General features: G+C 40.9%; 1 protein-coding gene across 1 annotated transcript; it reads right to left on the bottom strand.

The window, feature by feature from the left end:
- Positions 1-1,257: 1,257 nt before the first annotated feature.
- ANKRD29 (ankyrin repeat domain 29) lies at positions 1,258-26,433 on the bottom strand. The gene is made up of 10 exons (XM_065752018.1): positions 26,366-26,433; positions 22,221-22,331; positions 20,699-20,797; positions 17,352-17,450; positions 11,495-11,593; positions 9,453-9,551; positions 5,082-5,180; positions 4,153-4,248; positions 3,017-3,115; positions 1,258-2,191 (listed from the first exon to the last, which is right to left on the bottom strand). Exons 1-10 carry the CDS (start codon positions 26,375-26,377, stop codon positions 2,108-2,110), a joined length of 897 nt encoding a protein of 298 aa, XP_065608090.1. The 5' UTR covers positions 26,378-26,433; the 3' UTR covers positions 1,258-2,107.

Raw genomic sequence — 26,433 nt, 5'->3', positions numbered from 1 at the left:
TTTATATGAAGAAGCTTTAGGGAGCAATATCAGTACTGTGCCTGGAGTCCCAGTGGCTTTTTCCAGAACATCTTTAGCCCATTGGGGCTCATCCTTTCCAGCACTGCTTGTTAAAGAAGTTAAGAGTCCAGCCCTGTAAAAGGCTGTGCACAGCAACATACTTTCCCAATAGGCTCTCAAGATTTCTACCTGCTCAGTGTTTTTCAGTCTTTCACAGGATTAAAACCTGGATATAATCATCCTCCACATCTTGCATAATTCTTTGGTTCTGTACCAATTCATCTGCGAGTTTCAGTGAGGCACAACATTATTTTAATTTAAAAATACAGCAGCATGTATTACCTAAACAGTTTTTTTCCAATGTTGCCTTACACTGTTGGAAAACTTAAAGCTTTACTTTCTAATGAAGAGAAATTTCAGCTGCCAAGCAAAGTTCTCTGCTCTCTTCATGCAACCCCAACTTCTTACCTCACTTATTCAAAAAACAAATAACTTTATGATTTGATAATATATATGGCTAATTTGCTCTACATAAGCTACATTTCTTTGTGCAAACTCACTAAAATTGTCCTTTTTTTCTTTTTCCTCCAGTCACTGTAGCAAAAGTGCAAAAGTTGAGCTAAATCCTAGCCAGACGTTTTTTTATCAGAGCATACTCCGTGTTTCCTTACATTTTTCTCTGTCTTCAACATCTTAAGCAATTTCTTAACAATTTGTCAGGGTCTGAAAACAAGTGAAGTGCCTGGATTTATATACTGAGTTAACATTGTACCTCAGCTCACTGTAAAATAGTCTCTAATATGTTTGTGGCTAATGAGATTTAGTATATTTTCATACTGCAGAAATGTAGCAACTTCCAGTAAAATGGTTATAACAGCTCTCTGTGACACCTGAACAATTTGCACTGCCTTCTCCACACAGAAGCACGTCTCATTCGAAGCACCTCAGCCACAACAAAGGCCAGATTTGCTGTTGAGAGTTCATTTTCCAGGCCCACCTTCATTAGTGGGCCTGTTCAAGTGTGGCTACGTGTAAGCTTCTCACCAGCAGTTGAAACACCTGTATGCTGTGAACTTCTCCATTAACTCCCATCACAGACTTTGGAACAAGTGCATTGCATAGTAGTTGTGGATAACAAACCATAGTGTAACGTACAGGGAAGGGCATGCAGAACACATGTAGATTACTTGTAGGGCATCCTCGCTGTTGCATCTGACAGCCAAACTTCTGTTGTACTTGGCTTGCTCAGTAACTGATCCTTCCCTGCCCATGGAAAGGCATGTACATATGCTGTAGGGCTGGGGATGCCTTCCCACAGCACTGCATACACATGATGAAATGCTGCACACTGTCGTGCTGTGTCTCTGTTGCTGGACAGAGGAATCAATCCAGATGCTACATCAAGGAGGACATCACTTTAGTTATTATTTGTTTGGTATCTTTTGGCATAATTCATAATGCTCTGGATCATTTTGCAAAGATCTACATAGAAACCAAAATGTTACCAAAGCCCTGGGCTGGCAGGAGTACTGTTGGGATGTCCCTCTAGCCCTGTGTGGCACTTGGTGGTACAGAGGAACTGGCAGAGCTAGCACTGCCAGCAAAGGGATTGCAGCAGCACCATGGGGACCAGCTGACTCCAAACAGCTGCAAGACCTGGGTGTCCTTTTGGCACAAGGGCTGAGTGCTCCCAACCCACAAGTGTGCTCTGAGGCACTCGTCACATGTGTGTGGCCGTGCCAGTGTGGGAATGTATCTTTGTAACACTGGGAGCACTTGGGTGTGGGGGGACGTGCACACTGCAGGTGTGGAGGAGCTAAAGTCAGTGCCAGCACTGGTGGGACCCTGGAGCGTAGGCAAGGCTGCAGTGCAAACACTGCTCTCAGGACAAACCCTACTCTTGTTGTCACCTTTCTGAGTTCGGAGATGCCAGTGGAGGCCCGAGGGCATGGTGGCTCCCTGGCAAGGGCCTCACACATTCACAGTCATATACTGGAGGGGCTGATCAGTTTTGCAAACTGTTCCAAAAAGCCCTTCTTGGGCAGTCTAGGTTTACTGTCATGCTAGTGTCATTGGGGTGCAACTCTGTCAAACCACATTTGCTGCATTAGCTTTTCCTTTGCTTTTCTTTTGTGCGGAGGAGTCGGAGAATACGTTCATTCTTTGTTAGTTCTGCTGGCAGTTCATTTGCCTGGAACAAAAAACCTTGTAGTTAGAAAAATAAGCGATTATTTCCAAATAGTGTTTTAAAAGCAACAAGCTCTAAAGAATATGGTGCTAGGCTTAACCATTGCATGCTGATTTCCGTGTTGTCTCCTCTACTGTTGCAGAAAAATCTTGCACAGTGGAGGATAACAGCGAAACCAACTGCCATACAAGCAGCATTAACTCTGCTGCCATCTCGTGGATTGATATAGAAATAACATGCATAGATTTGATGTCGAATAACCAAAACATTCAGAATGCATATGCATATAAAATATGTTATAAAATTTCCCTGACAATCATAAACCAGAAGTAAATACCAGTTCATTCATCCACAGCTTGACTAATCCAACCAGATATCAAATGCCAATGGCAAATAGTTCATAAACACAACTCAGAGGAAGATATTTCCATAGAAATGACCAAACATGTAGTACTAAAACACTTTAAGGAATAAAAAAAGACAAATTTCTGCAAATAATGAGTTGCTGTCATAAAAGGAATCTGACACAATTTCAGTATAACATATTTATAAGAAGGTATTGGAAAGGTGCATGTAATTTTGAGGTGTTTTTATTGTTAGCAATGTGCTAAATCCTAAGCAAATTTTACCAAAGGGGCCCATATACACATTCCTCACCACAGAAATACCTTCCTTACACATCTGTCATATGAGACACAAGTGTAAGTTGTGGCTTATCAAAACAACTAACAGATTACCGTTCCCCAGTATATAATCTCGCTAGCATGTGACACACACAGATGCTCCAAAGCTCAGTGTCCTTGCCCAGGGTGGTGTGCCAGGACGTACCTTGTTCCTCAGGCATGGGTCTGCTCCTGCCTCCAGGAGCAAAGCCACTGTCCTAACGTTGCCACTCAGAACAGCTGCGTGGAGAGCAGAAGTTCCATTCTGGAAAACACCAGTGGAGACATTTGAAATCAAAAGGGCTGTGAAACAAAAATGTTAGCAAAGAACAAATATACAAACAGTAAATAATACAGAAAAGATCATGTCATCAAAGAGCGTGATTGTGGTTTAGACAGGGTGCAGGCAGTGCTAGTGAATGACTAGAGAGATGATGTTAAATGCTTTAATGAAAAAGGTCAGGGTCATTTTATCACAGTAATATCTTCTTTTAAAAATTGCCCTTGACAGTAGATCAGAGGTGAAATGAACTCAGCACTTGCTGCTGCCTAGCAGTGTCAGCCATTAGCAGGTGAAAAACAAGGACAAGCAGTAATGGAAACCATCTGTGCATATTATTTCTCTTCTTTGATGATTAATGTTCTCAGTGGCAGACAGCTGAATAGTGATTTTTTTTTCATAGCTGACCTTTTGCTCACATCTGCAAACTGACAGCTCAAGTAAGTGTGGAAGATATTTCATACTGTCATTTACAACTAAGTTAATGCCATCTGGATTTTCAAGTATATCAAAATCGCCAATGCATCCACAGAGTCCATCAGAGTGTGATTTCTGGGTACACTAAATTTCATTTGCTATTAAAATACAGCTCCCATATATCTGCTCTTACTTTTTGAGTCACGTTTTGAATTCAAAAACAGAGAGAATTGCTCATGACAAATGTTAGGATCCCAGTTTGCTGACTAAAGTCGATAAAGCGCTGGGTATAACACTAAAAACTGCAACATCATGAGCAATCTGTTGACAGATTCTGTCAGCTGACAGAAACTAAGATAATTTCTTCCACAACAGTGTGCTTCCTCATTCCAAAAACCAAATCCACAGCATCTTTTGAAATCATTTCTTCATATGTAGCTCTAAATAAGTTAAACTAAATAAGTTAATTTCATTTTTCTTTCTCTTGGCTTTTTGATCTCAAGCTCTTTATCGTCTTCCACTTACATAATTAGGAACATCAGGTCTTTCATTAGGCTCTTTGACTTCTTGTGTTTCTCTAAAAGTCTGTATGTTTCACTACTAACCTTCAGTAGACCAAGAGTGGGAGAAAATTTCAGTAACTCTTCTATCACATTGTTGTACCCTTTAATGACAGCCTTCAGTAAAGCAGTTGTACCATCCTTTAAAAAGGGAAGAAGAACAGTTCAGTCATAACAAATGTTTTAGCTGCATTCCCCTAGTCTGGAGGCCAACACCAGCTGTCTCACATCCTGGGAGAAGGATCTTGCTCTGCACATCACCTTTGATTAAGCATTTCCACAACACATGCTGCTGATTTCAGGGCATCTGGAGGATTTTTCCCCCAAGAGATAAAAACTTCAAGAAGAATTAAACCAGTTATACTATATTTCATGTCTGTCTCTCATTTACATGGGCATCTCAGAGGTGTGGAGCAGCTCTCTGATGAAGAAAGCTGAAGGGAGTTGGGCTTGTTTAGCTCAGAGAAGGCTCTGGGGAGACCCTGTTGCAGCCTTCCAGTACTTGAAGGGAGCTTATAAGCTGGAGGTGGACTGACTTTTTATGTGGTCTGACAATGCTAGGACACGGAGGGATGGCTTTAAACTACAAGAGGGGAGACTTAGGTTAGATGTTAAGAAATTATTTATTCAGAGGGTTGTGATGCATTGGAAGAAGTTGTAGATGTCCCATCCTTGGAGGCATTCCAGGCCAGGTTGGATGGGCCCAGAGCAGTCTGATCTAGGGAGTGGCAACCCTGCCTGTGTCCCCTTCCCCAGTGTCCCTTCCCGCCTAAGCCATTCTATGCTATGATCCTATCGCCAATCCCTTTTTCCAGTGTGTCATTTCCTTCATGGAAAAAGAGAGCCTATAGGAGAATATTACAACCTAGCAAACAGAACAAGCTCTGCGAACATTGGGCCTCCCTTGAGATAGCTTTGCAGCCTTAAAACAAGCCAGGAAGAATTGTCAGACAAAGCACAGGAGTGCAACTCACATCCCGCGCAGCATCCCGCTCAGCTCCCCGGAGCAGCATGACTCGTACCACTTCACTGTGGCCCATCTGCGATGCAATCCACAAGGGTGCTGTCCCATCCTTCAGACAAAACGAGACTGTTAAAGGTTTCATTTTTATATCCTGTACTCCTTGTCTATGGATATGGATGAACTTCAATTCCTCAGCAAACTCTTGCACCACAGATAGACAAATGCGGACGTGGGAGCTCGCTGTATGAAGTCAGAACCTTTCCAGCTGTGGTGTAGCAGTGCTCTTAGATATTTTCTCTTGCACAGCTGACTTGAAACAAGCACTACTCTATGAATTCCTAAAGCCATCTCTGGCTTCCCAGATGTGCCTTAAATCCATACAGAAGTTTGAAGCATAAAGGCCAAAGGTATGACACATTGTTTGAATTCTAGATGTGGCAGAAGAGACAGGTAAATTTCAGCGTGCATGGATGAATTCAGCAGCTGTGTGTCTGTGCATATTGAAGTTGTTTATAGAAGCTAAGGAACAATGTAAGATGATCACCAACTTTCAGTATTGAGTTACATTGTCCATTCTTAGGAAATCTAATAAAATGTCCTAACTTACAGTGAGTACAGTAAAGATTTTATCTGCAAGAGCTCCACTAGAAAACAAGACGCTTTTCAAAGAATACAATGTGAACCAATCTGGTTTGCATCCTCCTTTTACTTATATATGGACAATTTTGTGTCTTAGAACTAAAAGAGGATTCCAGCAGTTAAGTTACATGGTGCCAAATTAATTTTCACAAAAATGTACGGACTTTAACTTTCAAGTGAGGCCACAAGTAGCAGGGTGCCTTCTTGTGCCCTCTGTGCCTGCCAGTTCCTCTTGCCTCACTCAGCAGCCCGGAGACTTGGCAGGAAATATGGGAGACAAAATATACTAGTGCCCCCAAAAGAGCCTTAATGAGAAATTTCAGAAGAAAATGGCTTTTTACTTTAAATTAAATATTTCCACCTTGATCAAAGCTGCAAACTCTTCAGTGCCAAATGAAGATTCATGTGATCTAGAGCTATTCAAAAACCTTGTTCAACCAGTGCTCTGCTTTTATGGGCTAGTGACTTAATCCACTGGAAAAAAAAAACAAAAACAGAAAAGTTATTTCCTCTTATGATATAGTATTTTGGTCTTTCCTCTTTCTGGTTCTGAGAAAGAGCAGATGTGAACCTGAATATCTTCAGTCTTTCCAATTGGCGAAGAACAGAATCTTTGTCAACTCTTCTATCAGTTCTATATAAATGATCACATAGAAGTTAGTGGCTGAATTCATTCTGTACATAACTAGTTAATACAATGAGTGGTCGTTGTGATTCAAAAATAACAAAGGCTCTCTTATACACAGAGCATGTGATTTTAGCATGATAGCAAACCCCTCCCTTTCAATTTACACTGTTTACTTTGTTAGTAAGCTTACACTTCGTAATTCTTTTTCCACCAGAGGGCTCTAGAAAATAGCAAGAGACACTAAAAAGTGACATTTACAAGAATGACTCTTTTCAGTTACAAATGAAAAGAAGCAGAAGGAAATACTTGTGTTAGATAACATCAGTGTTTCCATAAACTGTCCTTAATAATATTGCTGTTAGACATCATCATTAATATCTCATTTACAGGGGAGAGGCAGAAATAATGCTGTGAGAGTGACCACCTTGGAGGACTTCACTTTAAGAAAAGAAAGATGGTGAAGTTGATGGTGGGTTAACACTGAGTCTTTTAAGCAAACACTGTCTAACAGGCAGCTTTATGTAAACACATCACTACGGGGTAGATTATATTTCTGTCTATTTTCATGTTTAAGTAAGGTGCAAAAGAGATACTACATAGTACTAGGAGACGATATGAAGATTCCTGTATAAATAGATATTCAGGCTTGGAGATGAGTCAGGAAGAAAGCAAGCTTGGTGAAAGAAGCAGTTCAAAGTGTACTTTCCTATCTTGTCCCCCTGCCCACCCAGCAGACTGGAGACCATTGAATTTATAGAATAAACAATGTTAAATACTGCATGTTTTAAGCTGTGTTTATTTCTTTATTCGATTATAAACTCATTGTAGATACAAACTATATCTCATTATGTTCTACAACTCCAGACTCACCCTAATGGAAATTTCTGGCACTTCTCACTGCTCGCTAGTGGCTTGAAAGTTTAGGAAGGGCTGGATTCATGTGGGAGGTGAAATAACTCCAGTATTCCCACTGACAACTTTCAGGGACAGAGAGCCCTTACTTTCAGGCTGCTCATGTCATCTCCTCCATTATCCTGCCCATCAGTCTGCTTGTACCCCTACGTTGGCTGAATTCTTGCTAATAATAGGTGAGCCAAGTCTGTTTGGCTAAAATCTGTACTCTGTTTAGTTTCACTGGTTTACATATATGTGATTACATTTCATATGTAAAAATATACTTAGCCAGTCAAACTGAATTTGCTGGGACACAGGCTGCCAAAACACAGTGTAAAATTCATTGGCAAATAATCTTCTAGCTTTGTTTTTCAGTTAGAAAGGCAAAGAAACATTGCCTACATCAGTCTGTAGACACTGTCTGTCCCATGCTCTGTCTAGACAATAAGATGACAAAAAAATTCCAGTCCAGCTCCATGGGGATCCCATCACAATGTCAGGAAGAATAGAATTAAGTTAAAAATCAAGAGAAATTACATTTCCAGGTAAGAAACTCTCCAGAAAGCTTCACTATTCAGCCTTATGGGCGCTGAGCCAGAGTGCCTGCACAAAGGCATCCAGAGCCACCGGAGATGTGCCCAGGTGTCAACAGAAACCTTGTGGGACTGGGAAATGGGGCACAAGAGACAATGCAGAAGCAGGAATATACATGTAGGGAACATGTACATGGTCAGGAAGATGAGGTATGACCCCAAACTCACAAGATAGAGAGGAAAATGTGGACATAGGAGAAAGGGAAGCATGTGCTGAGACTGGACACCATATATCCAGTGTTACATTGCTTAAAATAGTTTGCCACAGCAGTAAGAGCAGCACAATTTGTAACTGACAGTAAAAGTCATTTGGCATCAAAACTGCCCTATCTAGGCCTACATTCCTGGTGAGCACCATGCCACCTTTGAACACAGCACAAATTTATTAGCAAGAAAGAGACTGAAGTCCATCCAACCATTACTTTACTAATTAAACTGTAAAAACATTCACTTTGTTAAGGAAATCCTTCAGATTACAGTGGGCCTAAACACAAATGCCTCAGACCTATCCAGCCATAATCTTAGCAGGGATCAAAGGTACCCTGAAGCAAACTAAGTCTGTGTTGCTGGAGACAAAACAGGAGTCAGGAGGAACATTCACAAGGAGCTGAGTCTTCACCTCAACTAAGATTTAAAAATGCATCACAAAACATTGTGTTATAGAAATTGTATTGGAGACCTGAAAAATACTGCCAGAAAGAATTAGTTGAGTAATTACAATTTTTTTCAGCAGTTGGCATACGGAATGTGGTTTTCGTGGTGACATGGACTAAACTGGTTGAGATAAATCAAAGGCTCTCCAGCTTTGTTTTAACCCACTCAAAAAGGCATTAATGCATAAACTATCTATCCTTCTATATTGACTTTTTTTTTTTAGACTACATTAATAGCCAACAACACTTTATAACCTTGTCCTAGGGAACCAGTGTAGAGGCAGCCTAGGAGCCATGAGAATGTCAGATCAGGGCATAGCTGCCAGCTTCCCTCCCTGCTGGTTAACGCTCCTTTGTCTAAGATTAGCTTTGATACTGAAACTACAGTTCTGGTGTGTACCTATATATCTATATGTATATATATACATTTGAAACCAGGTATACTGAATTTAATACTGTATCTCACAAGCTTTTTAAGTGTTTCCAAAACTTTCAAAAGAATGAGGATGTGATGGACCACGTGCATGTTCACAAGTCACTTGGTACAGGAGAAGCAGGTCACTAATTGCAAGAGGTAGTGCAAGGCTCTTGCAACAACACCAAAAACAAATTGAGAGTTTTATTTTCATTTAGCCAGGTCCCATGGCCCAAGCATACCCAACCTGCATGTGGTTCAAAGTTGTCCAAAAGAATAGCTAGATGTCTCACCCGTTTGATTTGAAGCACAATTGGTGCACACCTGAAACACGGCTTCTAGTTTCACTTTTACAGAAACAATCTAGGTTGTGTGCAAGCAGAAATGACTGCGGCCCTTGCTTCAAATGCACACTACAAATATGAACTAAAACACAAATACAGGCAGGGGCACATTCTACCTTCCAGTGATGACCACCATGGGAACCCATGTGTTAACTTTTAATAACTGTAAAATTCAGTAACTAGACACCAACACTGCCTTGAAGGGTGGAGCTTACCTGCCGTGGCTGGTTAACTTTTCCTCCTGAAGAAAGCAGCAATCGGATGACATCCAGATAGCCTCCTTGAGCTGCCAAGAAAATTGCAGATGCTCCATCCTAAGAACAAATACCTCCAGCTTACACTGTGACACAATTTCTTTTCATACAAAAACAAACCAAATTATGTTCTCCTTTATAATCAGTTATGCACTGGAACATCATATATACATCTAAGCTCAAGAAATAATGACTAAAATCACAAATCTAGTTCAACTGGGCTGGTTGGGACTTTGAAAAACCTAGTCCAGAAGGAGGTGTCCCTGCCTACAGCAGGGGGGGTGGAATATCTGCTGGTACTGCAGATGAACATTTGCCCCTGGGTTCTCTAGGAGGCCATTTTAAGTGGCTGCTTTGCAAGTGCATGAAATAGGGTGATGATATTGGGTGCTTTGCAGGCTTCCTCCAGGGGCACATATAGCAAGAACACATCCATTAGAAAGTTTCCAAGGCTATGTAATATTAAAAGAGCTCTTAATTATTGCATCAACCAAGACAGGGAACGTTGTTTTGTCAATCATCCTACCATTTTTTTAATTGTTTTTTTTACTTGACTTGAGTTGATGCTGCAACAAGAAGGCTGCTTAGAGGCCATTAATTGTTTCTGCAACTAATATTGTTTAGTTGGTGTATTCTCTTGTCTTCTCCTCTACCCCACATGATTCAACTTAAAATTAAAACATCCATCTTGATGGTCTCGGGAGGACTGCCCAAGTTCATACTTAAACTCCTTGTCCTCTGGCTGCCTGCCATTGAAACTGTCAGCCAAATACAGCTGCACAAAAGCTGCTTGCCTATGTCTCAGAAAAGGAGTCAGGCTAGCACTCATTTCTAAGAGATTGTGTTCCTATTTTATGAGGTAGCTGTTTCTGACTGGTTTTACTTAATGACTGAAAGCCATAAAAATATATCTCTAAATCTGATTGCAAATACTGCTCATTTTAGGAGAGAGAACAAGGAAGTCATTTTACTGCCCATAAAGTATCTCCAGGTGTGATAGTATTGCTATTTTTAAACCAGTCGGAAAGCCCTGGGATTACCAAGCAGAGGATGACAAACTGCCTGTAGATTAGAAAGGTCGTTGCCACTTGAGCAGCAGTGACAATGGAGCATCCTTCTTTATAAATGTGGGGTGCTGGCCTCACAGAGGTGGGGACCACCTGTGCGACCAACGCATGGCCCCTAGCATGCTGCTGACTTCTGTGGTCACTAGCCCTCAGACTGACAGCATCCTGCAAACCCCATGGAAATTGCTGGAAATCCCCATATATCCACAGGGAACAAATTCCTCTTTGTCAACCTCCTCTTCTACCCTGGAGTAGGAAAGAGTGGGGGGAAGTGAAGAGAAAACCTGCCACTCCTTTCTGTTGGAAAGCTCATTTGAGTCTTTGTTGAAGTAAATGAAATCCAATTCTTCATTGGCTCAATCTAGCTTTCTGAAAAGTCAACTAAACATTGTCAGTTCAGTCATTTTAACATTCTTTCCCAAAGAACTGACAAGATAGAGATGCACAGACACCAAATAAAATCATTTTAACTGATATTTGAGAAAAAAAACACAAAATAACTGTTTTAAAGGCAACATAATTTCTGCACTTCTTGATGGAAAACTGATGAACTGATTCTGAAATACATCAGTGGGTTTGTAGTTATTCACACTTCTGCCTGCAATGTAAACTTGATGTGATAGAAAATGACAATTTGAGCTTTTGTTCAATAGTAAGGGACATCACAAATCTGTTGCAGATTAGGAACTCAGCCTTCATGCAGACAATGAACCAAAATGAAGTTAAACCATTTCTGTTTTCCGTACCACTTCTCCCGAAATAACACAAAGCAGACATTTAATGAAAATCACAACTTAGAGAAGCAGAGAACTATAAAACCACAATGTTTGGCAAATGCTTCTCTGTGCTGGAGCTAGAGTACCTGCTGCTGTCCAACCAACAGCACATTTGTTCCATCCACAGTATTATCAGCATTATCTGTGTCAAGTAACTCACATAAAGTTGATCGTGAATGTTGGCACCATGTTTCAACAGAGTTTCCACTACTTTTGCATGCCCATACTGACAAGCAGCTAGAAGAGCAGTACCTCCATCCTGTGAAAAAAATGAAGAAAGGGTACAGAAGGTTGAGAGTGAAGATGGACTGAGTATCACCATACAACATAAGCAAATTTTAAGGCTTTTCAGAATTAGACTCACAACAGTTCTGTAGTGACTGTTTACTGAATCCTTTATAATTTTAGTACCAAGCCTTGCCCCTTAAATCTTTGGCTCTGTTACTATACACACTTTTCTTGTGAGGCTTTTTTAGCAAGTGACGGGAACAAAGAAAATTGTGCTTCTAAGTTGCTCATCTTCCACCTTCCCATTAAAACCTTGTTCACTGCACAACTCCAAGCTCCTGTCTCTCTTCCCTTTCACAACCAAATCTTCCAGCCCCACTAAACTCCATGTGCTGAAGGTCAGCACACCCTTTATCTGCACCAGAAGCTACCAGTCATCTTCTCTTCCTTGACCAAACCTTCATGCCTTGTCATGTTCTGCCTTTCACCTGCTGATTGCCGGCCTGGAGAAGAGTAGGGAGGATGCATTTAAATGTGGAGGCCTGCATCAGATCAAATCCATAATAATCAGTGATAACCCCAATACTTTTCTGTGGCACTTACACTTGAATGCCCTCAAAAATTGCCATCGTTTCTGACACTGGTATGGAGAAGTTCTTTATCTTCTGCCTGGAATGGCACCATGCCATCACGCAAGGATGACACATGCCCCACATCACTGATACCAAACATTTCTTCTCTCTTTCCTTGATTTCTCCCTGTCTCAAGCTGCTCCTCCACAAAGCAAGTGATCTAAAGTATTTCAAACAAATGGTTACCACAGCTGTTATTAATGTGGGCAAAAGATTGTATTTTCCCTCAGCCTTGTTCTTTGAAACAGTTCCAAAGTCTTGCCTGAAACTTTCCACATGGACAGATAGGCAGTTAGAGAAATTACAGCCCAAGTGGCTGAATGAATTTTTCATAATGGGAAGTGCCAATCAAACTTATTAATCTATAGTGCTATTCCATGCCTTTAACTCTCATGAAAGCTCAAGGTCTGACATGGCTGAAATAATCCACAGAAACTGTCTATAACTACTCTCAAAATCACTTATCCACCTTTCCCCCAAGCAACATTAAAAAGCAAGCAAGGCATCGGTGTCAGCAAAGTCACCGATGTGGAAACATTATTTGACAATCTAAGAACTGTGTATTAAGTCTTGAATATTTAAGTAAACATAAGCGGACAAGCTGGTCAGTGGAGTTAAGCTGCTCTGTAGCTACAGTGAGTCACTAGTCTTTCCTGACATATTATAATAGGAACTGCTAGAACAAAACATAAAAGCAACCACAAGAGTTCCTGGGTTGAACTAACAACAACAAAAACAATAGAAAAATACACACCAATAAACCCCACCTCTACATGCTTAAAAACAATGGCAAGAGCTAGTAGCTTCGTGAAACCTATTTCCTGTCTACAACCAGCTGAAAGCCATTTTGCTCGAGTAATGAGTTACCAGATCAGAGGGCTACAAACAGAAAAAAAAAAAAAGAAAAAGAAGAAAAAAGGGATATTTTAAAGAACTTTCCCTGAAGGAAAGTGGGAGAGAGAGACTGATGAGTTAAGAAGAGAAACTGAGCTACTAAGACTGGTGGTCTCCTGTAGAGAGGTAGGGAAGGATGACCTATAGGAAGCTGAAAAATGTTGAGGCTCCCCATTTGTAAGGAAATGGGTGCATTCAGATGCATATGGGAGTAGTTTGTTTATTGCTTTATGGCTTGTTTTTCATCTTCTAAAACCCTTGTGTTCACAACAAACAGTTATTTTAAGAAGATTGTTTGCTTATTGACATAATTTCTGGAGGCAAGCAAATGACAGGTCCCAAACAAAGTGCAGGCCTGCACAGCTAACCACAGTAAGCCCAGCAGAGCATAAGCTGTGTGTCTGGAGCAGAACTGTATGGTCCGATGCTGGAGATGTCACAGCCTTCACATAGGCAGAGGTACCACTTTGATAAACAGCAACTGGTCTCACCCTAAGAAAGGGAACTAGGGACAGGAGTTCTTTCCACAGAAAACACCTTATGGAAGACAGTACTCAGTTAAATCAAGAAATTGACAATGTGTGACAAAACACTACAAAGCTCCATGTTTTCTAGTAGGAAAAAAAAATCATCTTCCAACTCCTACTTAGCTTTCATCTCGCTTTCCTTTATATTTTCTTCCCCTTTGCCAAAGCAAGAGCCTTTTCTCCAGAAAACTGTCTGGAGACCCCACTGTTTCACAGAGTACAAGGAAGGATGAAACAAAGAAGTAAATTCCTGAGTATTAAAATCCCTTGCAGCCATGTGATTCCCACTTTCTTTATTTTTTTGGCTTCAGCTGAAACAAATAGAACGCTGAAGCAACATCTTTGGTACTGGCAAGCCTCTTGGAAACTCTGAGCAGGGCAGAAAATGGGAGCAGGGACATGTGAGCAATCCCGGAGGCACTTGTAGGGCAGTAACTGCTCTGCAGTGGGAAGTAAACAGGCAACAGCACAGAGAGAAAGCAGTCAGCCTTGTGCTCATTTACTGCTCATGTCCTGTTCCTTTGACACAGTGTAGCTTCCACTAATCCTTCTGAGCAGACCCTTCCAGCAAGCTGGGAACTCAGAGAGAAGCGGATCCGGATCCTCTCAGATGTCTCTGCCTTTCTTTTCTTGAAACAGTTTTATCTTATCCCTAGCTTCTTCTCCCTGCTGGCAGCACGTACATTAGCTGCCAATCTCCCACATAAGCACTTGGACAGCATCGAGTAAGAACATATTATCTGGGATGTACCTCTCCATTTCCCCACCTTTTCCTTTACCTCTGTCATCATTGCTTCCAAGTACCTGGTGTTTTACCTTCTCTGAAAACACTTCAAGGGAGGGAAGCTGATTTTCTGCTATCACAGCCTACTGAAAAATAGCCTCCAACACACTGTGTGACCTGCAGCATTGCTCAGAAAATATGGCACCATGGAAACCACATACGTGCACATAACATGTTACAGATTAAGAAAAAAAAAATCTGATACTTATTTCTAGGGATGTTTGCTTTGCCTGTGTTGTGGTTTAACTTGACAGGTGGCTGAGCAGCACACAGTTGTTTGCTTATTCCTCCTTTCTCAGAAGGATTGTGGAGAAAATTGGGAAAAAAAATAGTAGAACTCGTCAATTGAGATAAAACTATTTACTATGATAGAGAAAAGGAAAAGGATAATAGTTATGACTACATACACATATATGTGACTGTGTATAGAAAGTGATGCACAAACAATTGCTAACCACTCTCAGACTGATGCCTATGAGTCCCACATGCAACAAAAGAGCGAGATACACTCCCACTCCCTTCAAATCTCCTTCCACATGGTGTCATATACTACAGAGTATCCTCTTGGGCAGTTTAACTCTGTTGTCCTAATTCTGATCCCTCCCAGCTCCTTGGGCCATATGCTGAGAACGGACTTAGCTCTGTACAACACTGCTTAGCAGCAACCATAAACATTGGTATGTTATCAATATTGGTTTTTTTTGCCTTGAACCAAAACACAGCATCATACCAGACACTCTGAAGAAAAATTTATCCCAGCTGATACTAAAACAGACTGTCATAGTGAATATCAACTCAAATGATACAAGGCATAAGAAGAATTCTTGTTTGTTCTCCTGAACCCTTGCATATAAGTAACAAATGTAGTAATAAAAATCTACAGAGAATTACATTGCAAAGAGGACAGTGGGTTTTGCATTGCCGTGCTTTAAAGTGTCTATTTCCTAGGATAAATTCAATCTGTGATTGTATTTTAATTCCACATCTTCATTTATAATAGATTTTCTGTAAATCCCTTTGAAAACAGGCAGGATCCTTATCTTTTCCAACGTTGCTCCCAGCTGAGTGCTTTAATCAGAAAATGCCTTATCTCTGACTTAGAAAGGCATATTTTGTCAGCTTTTTTCATATCTGGGGTTTGGAGGGTGGGATGGAGAAGCCTGTTCTCTTAGTCACCCATTAACAGAAAGAAGAATTGATGTCATAATTTCAAGCTATGAAATTCACACTATTCAATCAGAAAATTGAACCAACACCAAAACAATCCAAAAAGCCAATGGGAAATGTATACTGCCTATGTAGTATGTTATCAATGGTACCTCAGGTAGAGCCCAAATCTGCATTTGTCCAAAAGTAGAAAGAATCAAGAGGGACTGAATGCAGAAAGATTTCCCTGCCATTTGGATCTTTACACCTTTTTATCTGCTCCAGTGACTCACAAATTTATTTCGCATGTCTCAAAAGATCACATTATTGTCAGGAAGGATCAGATAATTGCAAGCCTGCTGTTCATCTTGTGGGCCAAGTCTTGACTTCTTCACAAACACCTAGTTCACACACTGCGCAAAGGTTTATTGAAGATGTAACTACCCCTACACATGGAATAAGGTACCAAGTCTCTGCTTTCCATCCTTACCAAGAGTTTCCTGCATTTCCTGCTTTCCCTCCCTCAGTAAAAACACTGCCCACCTTTATGCTTTGTCCCAAAGAGTAGTCCAGGGTTTTTGTGGCTGGGACAAATTTTCTCTTTCCGTTTTTGTGGCCTGACTACAGGCCAGATGACACAAAGAACAATGTAAATTCACTCATACAATTGCATACAACCGAATGTGAGAGAAGAATATTTTTCTGAATCTTGCTATCTTTATGTATGCTTCATCCTGACTCTTGCTACCCTCAGTGTGATACCTTGCCCTAAAATAAGACTGAGAAGCAACACTTATTTTAACATGAAGTTTCTTCCAAAACATGAGGTTACCCAACACTGAAAATCCATTGCAAAGTCCTGTGGTGCTAAGTTCCACAGCTGTATTCCATGTTGTGTTAAACAATCACAATTTCTTTCACATTTTCAAATTTACTGATTGATACTTCTGCTGTGGTCATGATGTTTTCTACCACTAGCATAATCCTCTGAAGTACCAGAATCAGTGCTTATCCTACTGTACAGACATGCATGACCTCCATGACCACAAAACCTTTGGATATTTAGTCAGTAATATCTGCTACATTTCCTAGAGCTTAAGGTAGTGATCCCCAGTGATGTTCCATCAATTCCCTTCTGTATTTAAAGCTGTGTTTTCAGGAATTCTGCAGAGCAGGTATAGGTTGAGGTAGCTATTCAAATCACTGATGACAACATTTGAAAAAATGGTTCAGATGATGAAGCTGACCCAAGCTCTCACATGTGCACTTTCAGTCATTTTAGGTTTTGAGAAGGGATTAGCCTGAACAACAACAACAAGAACAAAAATAGACATTACAAGGTGTATTTCATCTTCCTGGCACAGATGGCTCAATGGTAATTTAGGGAGAATTGACTCCATTATATTCTTATGTCTCCTAACAGTGGTATACAAAGACTTGCCAACATGAATCAAATCTCAGTATGTGCAAGTGGAGAAAATATGCACTAAAATAGGATCCTACCTGACATGTACAAAGAGATCCTTTCTTGTATTGCAGAACAGCTCAAGAGGAAAGGCTGATCTCACCATCACTGCACTGATCTTTGACAAATTTATGCCAACAAGTCTAAGCAGCATAAGTAAATATTTTCACAAGTTAATATTTTCAAAATATAGTGTAGTACTTGCACTATTCAGAAAAATATTCAAGTGAGGAAGTCTTTTTATCATGTTTCTGTTGCTATATTATTTTTCATACAAAAAAGAAACAACATCCTTGACAGGCAGAATGTGTCAGTGTGCAAAACCAGACCTATCATCTTACCTTATTCTTAAATTCAGTGGAGGCTCCAAATTCAAAGAGAAACTTCACCACATCATTGTGACCTTGCTGTGCAGCAAAAAACAGAGCAGTTGCACCTGACTGTATGGAAAAAATGGATTAATAAAAACCACAGACACATAACATGCTTGACCAAAGTACACATTTCAAATTAAAACTTATTAAGCACAATCAATTAAATATCAGATGAAAAGATATGATGATTTTGAGGGTTCTAGAGGACACGAAGTACTTAGGTGAGTGGTCAGTTTTCTTCTCATTGCACTGAGAAATATGGCTAGTACCATTATTGGAGTTATGCTTTTATGTGGAGTTTCTACTATATCTCTCTTAGGATTCATCTATCTCTCTTCAGTCTCAGGTAAGGGAAGAAAGCCCAGAGGGAGAGAAGAGCAGTCTTACACAAGAGATGAACAGCCATATGAAACCAGGCCCTCTACCACCTGTTTCTACAATCTGAGATAAACAGGAACACAGGATGGATTTAGATCAAGGTATGGAAAGACCACAGGGGTTATTCAGCATAACAGAGCTCCACTTTGCTTGACTGAACACTAGCAAAACATGATTTCTGTTGGTATAAGTCACCCTTGCCTTTTGGATGAGTATCTTCCCATCCAGCTAAGCAGCTATTGCCAACCCTGCAGCTTCTACTTTCCCTTAGCTTTGCTGAAGAAATGGAAGCCCATCTTTTATACTAGTTGTATATGATACTGTCATTAACATTTTCCTGAATAAATCAGGGAAAAAAAAGATTTTTGAAGATTTTAATGGCTGAACAGAAGAGAAAAGGAAGAAAGAGGGAAGATAAGCTTTCCTAATTTTGGGCTTTCTCATCACATGCTGAATTCAGGTGCAGAAAAGGGGAACTAAAGATGAAATTCTCCAGTGCCAAGGTAGCACAACCCTTCAAGATCATTTTAGAATACCCTCTCACACGCATATCTATGAGGTTCCCCTTTCCATGAATTTCACAACAATTCTGGTGTACAAGAGCACTTGTTTGAGTGCACAGATCGACTTTCAGATGCTTTTCAGATTGGCTGAGCAAGGACCTGCAGCTTAAACTGAGAGAAAAGAGGGAGATGAACAGGAAGTGGAAACAGGGTCAAGTAGACTGGGAAGAATACAGGGATGTCATCCACATGTGCAGAAATAAGATCAGGAAAGCCAAGGCACACATGAATGTGGAAAATAACAAGAAAGGTTTCTACAGGTACATAGGCAGGAGGATACAGGCCAAGGAGAGTGTTCCCTTTCTGATTAATGAGGATGGAGAACAGGCTTCCTCAGACATGGAAAAAGCTAAGGTGCTCAGTTAAGTTCTTTGCCTCAGTCTTCACTGATGGACAGGCTCCCTGTGTTTGCCAGGACCCGATGATCCTCTAGGAGTGGCTGAGAGGAGCAGCCCTGCAGAGAAAGACTTAAGGGTCCTGGCAAACAAGAAGCTGGATATGAGTTAGCAGTGCACACTTGCAGGCTGGAGGGCCAGCTATATCCTGAGCTGCATTAAAAAAGAGGTGGCCAGCAGGGAGAGGGAGGTGACTGTCCCCCTCTACTCAGCTCTTGTGAGGCCCCATCTGGAGTACTGCATCCAGGCCTGGAGCCCCCAGCACAAGAAAGATGCAGAGCTCTTGGAACAAGTCAAGATGAGGGCCACTAAAATGATCAGAGGGCTGGAGTACCTCTCCCATGAGGAAAGGTTGAGGGAACTGGGCTTGTTTAGCTTGGAGAAGCGAAAGCTTTGGGGAGACCTCATTGTGGCCTTCCAGTACTTGAAGGAAGCATATAAACAGGACAGGGAATGACTGTTTACATGCGTTGATAGTGATAGGACAAGGGGGAATGGTTTTAAACTAAGACAGAGGAGATTTAGGTTGGATGTTAGGAGGAAGTTTTTCACTCAGAGGGTAGTGATGCACTGGAACAGGTTGCCCAGGCAGGTTGTGGATGCCCCATCCCTGGAGGCACTCAAGGCAAGGCTGGATGTGGCTCTAGGCAGCATGGTCTAGTGGTTGGTGACCCTGCCCACGGCAGGGGGGTTGAAACCAGATGATCTTTGAGGTCCTTTTTCAACCCAGGCCATTCTATGATTAGCGCCGTTGGTCTTCAGGGCTTAAATTTATCTGTTTTCTTCCTCTCACCGACAGAGTGATTCTGGGGGATTCCAGTGTTTATATTTGTATTGGCTTGCTGAATCAGTATGTTCAGAGTGATACTCAAGAGTAGGTCTATAAAACTGTCCAGAACTTTCCCTTTTGTTGTGCTATTCAAGCAATATTTATGTAGGGGAAAGTACATGTTTAAATACATATTGTGTTGGGACAGGACACACTGAAAGATACTAGCAATCATAGTTAAAGCAAGTTTAGGCCAGTTAGTGCAAAGACATTAAACATGGCATTCATTGACTCACTGACTTGAAGACATCAGCACAGGACTAATGCTCATGTTTCAGGTAACAAAGGAAAATGAGAAATGCTTGGGTTGTTAAAGTGACGAAAATACAGCCATCTTGCTCTTCCTGCCATCTTCTTATGTCACTGCACGTTCTCATCAAACTGCAGATCTTTTGGGAGAAGTACAACTCTCTTTGTTCCAGGGCACAGTGCTCTCTGTGTAGCTGTCACACAGGCCAGAATGGTTCTAGATACCCCTTACCATTGTTTGTGCAGAATGGTAAGCATTCTGATGATCCTAAAGAGAGGAAGACACTTTCACAAAGCTAAGTGCTGATATTTTCCCTTCTACAAACAAGCACATAATAGTGTGAGAGATGTCTTGAATGCAAAGCAGTCAGGCAGGATAGGGTAGGGATGATTAAGTGGTGTGATATTTAGAGGTGAAGTTGGATCAGAATGAGTGGCAGGAACTCTTGGGTATAACAAGTCAAAACTATGCTTGGATTAGCAAGGGCAGCCACACTCCACATTAATGATCAAATTCTGCTAATCAAAAGGTTAAGGACTTCTTATCAAATCACACTGATGTGGTCTGGGGTGATGTAAATTTCTGTTTCAGTTAGTAACATGATAAATGCACAAATGATGTAACCTCAGGGTTACACCTCAGATATTATTGCTCTACATCAACCTCAGGTGCTGGAAATGTTTGATAAATTATTTATAAATGTACCTCTGGCATCTCATTTTCTCTTACGATTTCCAGACATCAGATTCCTTGATGTCCTTAGGAGAACAGACCCTGTTTATACACAAACTGCAAAGCAATTGCAGTTGGCAAAAGCAACGGACAACCTATTTTTATTAATTGCAGTAAATCAGTGGTCACTTAATCAATCAACACATTCAAAATGGAACTTCTCCTACCTCCCTTTGCAGGTTGATATCGGCTCCTTGCAACACCAATTCCCGTACACAGTCCATGTGACCATAGTAAGATGCAACCATCAGAGCTGTTGTGCCAAGCTGGGAATAAAGAAAAACAGATCAGTAATTTCAGTAGACACCTCCAGCAATGAATCAGGCTTTCTGAAAAAGACAACACCTCTTCTGAACAGCTGAAGGCCATTGATCAGAGATCCCGTTCACTCTTTTCCTGAATGGGGGAGCAATCTTTCACTGAACAGATTCTAAGACAATTTAAAACCTTCTATCAGGAATAGTTTGAAAATGAATAATTAGCAGGTGTTAAAACAAATAAATTACAGATTTGCCTGCAGTGCAAAGCCTGATTATTTAATGAACATGCATACAGTTACTTTACGTTATTGTCCTGAAATGTGTGTAAGAAAAGTATCAATAATATTTTTGGTTTATACATAGCTTTTATCAGAGAATCTCAAAGATCTTTATATCCTTTCCAGAAGAATAACCTTAGACATAGGATGCAAGTGACTTATATGAGTTATTTAATTGTGAGTCATAGTCAGCATTATGGTCTAAGTGTCTTGAATACTAATATCCTATCCAAATGACTACAGCAAATTCTCTCTCTCTGTGACTCTGCATCAAACAACTTTCCAGACCAGAGCAACACATTCAGGTCTCCTCAGTAACTCAACTTGTCCACTGCTGCAATGACCTAAGTAAGAATTATGTTATACATATATGGTGTATGGGCAACATGCAAAGACCACACATAGAAGTATGAAATCTGTCAGTCTAAAATCTTCACATGTGCCAATTCAATCAAAATTAAAAATGTGTGACATTGCAAAAAAGCAGCATACAGTTTTAATTGTATTAAAAGACTTTAGTCTAGAAAACGTGTGTGGCTGATATGATGTCAGGATATTTTGCAGGGCACTGTAAAAATTCTTGATCATATTTTGTCTTATGTTGAGAAAAACTGCTAAGAGGCCAGCAGTTCTGACACCACCACATGTTGTGTGTAGCTCACCACATGCACAAAAGGTGTTCAGCTGCACATCAAAAGTGATTTTTACATTTCTTAAATGGAAACTGTGGTCCAGGGTTATTTTTTAAAAAGCTAATCATGAGGAGCTCTTCTAGCTGACAAGATCATTGCTTCTAGGGCTTGGTTGAGTTGACTCTTCACAGTGATCTATTACCAAAATGGTATTTTCTTGCTAAGAGAAGCCCGAGGTGCTAGAATCTGTGTTTTTAATGTCAGCACCACAAATAACTATGTAAGACACATTTTTGAGTGCCAACAAATTCCTAACCCTTTGCCACTGATGTAAATCATCATGCTATTTTATCTCCAGTTTCAAACTTGCTTCCTGACAAGAAAAGGTTTTAAATCATGTCCAAGTGTCAAAAGACTCTCAATGTCTGAAGTCAGATCCCTGACACACCTTTTGTACAGCATGCTACAGAAAGCAATGTAAAAATCAGTGCTCTGGGTGTATGTGCACTGTGTGCATACACTGTCTTTGCAGTCTACATCTACTCGCCCACTGTTCAGCAGCAGCTGGAGAAGAGCCAGGTTTCCTTTTCTTGCAGCCCAAAATGCGGCGTTGGCGAGTGGTGTTTCTTTCTGGTGAAAATAAAAAGCAGAAACAAACAGTTTTGTAAGATGGATTGGACAAACACAAATATGCAAATTCAAGCCAGGCATGTTTCTGTTTAGTGTGTTTGATCTTTTACAGCTAAGCATAGGAGAGAAGCTAACTTGATTTCTTTGTGCAACTAGAGATCAGTCTCTCTGTGCTGCCTCATGCAGTTTCAAGTCTTCCCTGTGGCCATAGCAGCATGACTTCTAGTCTGCTGTGTACCGTGGGCTGATGATGCTAGTCCAGATCCTCAGGGAAGCATCACAAAAAAAAACAATGAACTGGATGGTCTGCTTCTGAGGCAGGGCTAAGCACAGTTATAGAGGCTGAATCACATCCTGCTAACATGTCCTGCTGCAGGACATCCTCCTGCGTTTCAGGTTAGCCTCCTGCCACTTCTTTCCTTTCTGCACATAAAATCCCGATATATCAAGATATATCTGCTGGATTATGCTAGAAAAGAAAGGCTAGATTCTTGCCGTCTACACACTTATTAATTCATTTTCTATAAAAGGAAGGCAAAAAGTAAGGTAAATTTGGAAAACTGTGAAATGTTGACATCGCAGACCACTGTTAGTTACACTGGTAGCTTTCTCAGTGCTAGAAACAATGCCATAAAGTGGCTTCTTCTCTGTATGAGTAAATTATTACTGCCCCATTGTAGGACATCAAAAAAGGACACAGATTTTGCCACTGACTTCCTTGTCTCATCCATTTGGGCAGCTGCTAAAATGTTGGCCTGATGGGTAAGCAATATAGTGGCTGAAGTGCTGAGGTGAACCAGAGCTGTGGTGACAATGGTACGTATATCCTAGAGCAGACTCCTGTCTCTCATTTTTAATAAGGCCCAGCACCACTAAAAGCTCAGGAAAGTGTCATATTACTGATAGTAATCTCAGATCAAAACAGTGTCAGTAATAACTAAGGAACTTACTCTCCAGTGAATCCTGCCTTCAAGATAACCCAGAGAGCACAGAGTGGAGATAAAAGTCAATCATTCTGCATCAGAATATTTGACACTTACTTTCCCATGTCTTAATGCTGATACACAAGAATAATGAGGTAGAAAACAAGAACTGAATAACTTTTCTGGTTGACACTTAAACGCATAGATCAGAGTTGAAATTACTTCCTTCACTGACACGAGTGTGATGAACTTAATAAAAAACAGTAGACACAAGATCAATAACTTAGTGAACCTATTACAGATCAGACACACTAAGCACTTGTAGTTGGTTGCCTTTTTGATATTCAGAGGCATTACCAGATTGTTAAATTGGCAGCTGTATGAGACAGGAGCTCTTAAATTTCATCCATTCAATAAATTATAAGATTGCTCCTATAAAATGTTTGCAATATTTCCTGTACCCACACACTGAAGACTGAAGAAGAAAACTACAGAAGAAACAACAGGCTAAATTCTTATCTTCCTTTTACAGCTCATAAACTACTTTTCCTCTGGTGAACTTCTAATAGCTTTGATTAAAAGAGATACCACCCTTGCTGGCAACTGGTCAGGAACTAGTTTTTCCACCTCTCCGTGTTATCCCTTTTGCTCTAGTTTATAGAGCAGATATTTATTTATAAAGATTACAGTAAGGAATATAGTCTTTATTATTATATAATGTGGAAAACCACAGCAAAAGAATGATCTTTAGCTCTTACAGAATGGGAAATCAAATTCCTTATTTTCTTGCCTAAATCCATCCCTTAAAATTTTGGAAAACTGCAGCGTATGACAATATATCCACAGAAAGATTTGTTTTATCCAGGCTGGTTGTCTATCAATCGGCACAGCAGCAATGTGTTTCATTTTATTAAGCAATACTTCTGTAGATCGGGAGCGACTATTCAGGAGCTCTTTACCTGTTTTCATTAGCTTACATGAGGAGAGAAGAGAACCAAGTTGCTAGCATTAACCTAGTCTGAAACTAGACATCCAAAGTTTTCAACCTGACAAACTATAAACCCCTACCTCTTTATTACTTCTGTAATCCTTAGGATAGTCCTCCAGCAAAGACATCATCATACTTTGGATCAGATCTAAGGTATGCAAGAACTCTCAAATACATCAATGACACCAAAACAGGTTTTTCCCAGTAGTGCTTCTGACCCAACTTGGAATGATTGCTATCAGTACTTGTACATCCCCTCATTTCTCCACAGTATGGAGAAATTCCTTACTCAAAAGCTGCATATACAGCACGTTCAGACTATCTATCAGCTATGTGGTGATTAGATAGAAAAAGAAAACAAATCTGAGCTATTCCATCTATTCCATATGCTGAAATGAAAAGAATTTGCAAAATCATTTGAGCAACTTCTGCACTTTACAGGGATGACCACAAGAAGTACTATGCAGTGATTCTTCTTCTGCCTTCAAACCAGGGATTTATGTCTGTGTGCTCTTTATTTTCAGTTGCAATCAGCAATACTCACATCAATAGAAAACACAAGTGAAGTATTACCATGGGATTAATAATTTGATTAACTGAATAATTTTGAGCAATAAACTGGTTTTAAACCTGAGGATATGATATGACAGAGACTGCTGTTGTCCAGTTAAACATTTAGTCTTGTTATATCAGATACTTAGGGAGAGGTAATGTTGAATTTCAAGAGATTAAGTGTTTAAAATGTTGGTGTAAGTCTTACTATATAGCTCATCTGCTTCTATGAACTTTTTAAGGAAATTGATACTGAGCACTGACAGTCATGGAAAAAAACATAAATCTTTGAAAAAGTGATTAGCTAATAGCTTTGGTGAAAATTTGCATATTTCATTATGTCATTTCCTCCAGCATCAGCAATTTCCTTTATTTCATCAAGGTCTCTAAAGCATTGCTGCAAATCCTGGCTGTGCTATTTGTTTTATTTATATGATGATTTCAATTCTGTGACCACCCGCTCTCACTCCCTGCCCTCCTATTGCCTTTCTGTTTGCAGAGAAGCAGCTCACAGTAAGGTAGGTAACAACTGTGGAGGAAGAGCGTAGTTCTTAAGCTATGAGCTTAGGGATGAAAGAGAAGAAAGAGAGAAAGAATAGAGAGGGGAAAGAGCACATTGCTCAGGGACTGGTTCATCCTACTGTCAAAATGCCAGAAAATACTATTTTCCTATTCAGTTTCCAAACCAGTTCAGATTTGAGCAAAATTATTAAGTGGGATTTAGGAGGAAAGGCAGAGGTCTTTATCAGATACTAATACATCCTATTCAGAGGCTCATGAGTAAAGAGAAAAGTAGTTGGAGATATAGACATGGATAGATATGTGGGCTTCAGCTGCAGGTGGGACCCACCTGTGGCATCGAGCAGCCCCAGCGTGGGAATGGTACAGTGATGGGTGGGAGGGAAGATCAGTGAACGATCCAAGGGAGAAAGCAATGCAGCACAACCAGCACAGCCAAGGGCTGGCACAGAGCTGCTGATCAATGAGAGAAGGGCAAACACAGCACCCAGGCAGCGCAGAACTGAGATGTGCATCTGGCATAAACGCTTTCTGTTACCAGCAGCAATCGCTGCTCGCTGAGCTCTTAGCCAATTGATTTTGCTAATCCTCGGATCTTAAAAACTTATTTTGGGCAGTCTTTCGAATACGACTGCTCTCGCACGGCTTTGGCTGGAGGAAGCACGCAAAGCGATGGCAATCGCAGGGAATCATTAGCGGCCGCCGCAGCCTGGGACGCAGAGCACGGCCAAATGCCGCTCCCAACTATTACACAACCGGTCTGAAAAGTCAGAGGGAAGCTCCGACCGCATCAAACCTGCGGCACAGACCCTAAGCGAGCGATTTATGTAACGCTAAACACGCATCCTTCCCGGGATGGCAGCTGCGGTACGCGCCGGCTCCATCAGCAGCCACCGCAGAGCTCCTGGGGCACCCTGTGGTGCCGGGCAGAGCTCCCAAACACCGCCGTTTCGCTAAAATAAATAAAAAACAAGCCCACAGATCTAAACATACGAGAAAGCAGACAACGGGGAGCGCATCCCCCCAGCCCTTTCTCCCCGCGCCCGGCTCACCTTGAAGGACATCCTGCGCACCGCCGGCCCCGCCCCGCAATGATGAGCGACTCAGCTCCGCGGCACGG

This window comes from Cyrtonyx montezumae, unplaced genomic scaffold (genome assembly GCF_038088225.1).
Source record: "Cyrtonyx montezumae isolate F1298 unplaced genomic scaffold, pur_monq_1.0 scaffold_8, whole genome shotgun sequence".
Taxonomy (NCBI): domain Eukaryota; kingdom Metazoa; phylum Chordata; class Aves; order Galliformes; family Odontophoridae; genus Cyrtonyx; species Cyrtonyx montezumae.
The sequence above is the reverse complement of the archived record's forward strand: the minus strand, read 5'-3'. Positions and strand labels throughout refer to the sequence as shown.

What these genes read in the sequence shown, in the direction of transcription:
- ANKRD29 (XM_065752018.1), bottom strand. An exon ending in ATGTAGACTGCAAAGACAGT is followed by an intron (nt 20,798 to 22,220) that starts GTATGCACACAG and finishes CTTTATTCCCAG; the next exon opens with CTTGGCACAACAGCTCTGAT. An exon ending in AGCGGGATGCTGCGCGGGAT is followed by an intron (nt 4,249 to 5,081) that starts GTGAGTTGCACT and finishes CCCTTTTTAAAG; the next exon opens with GATGGTACAACTGCTTTACT.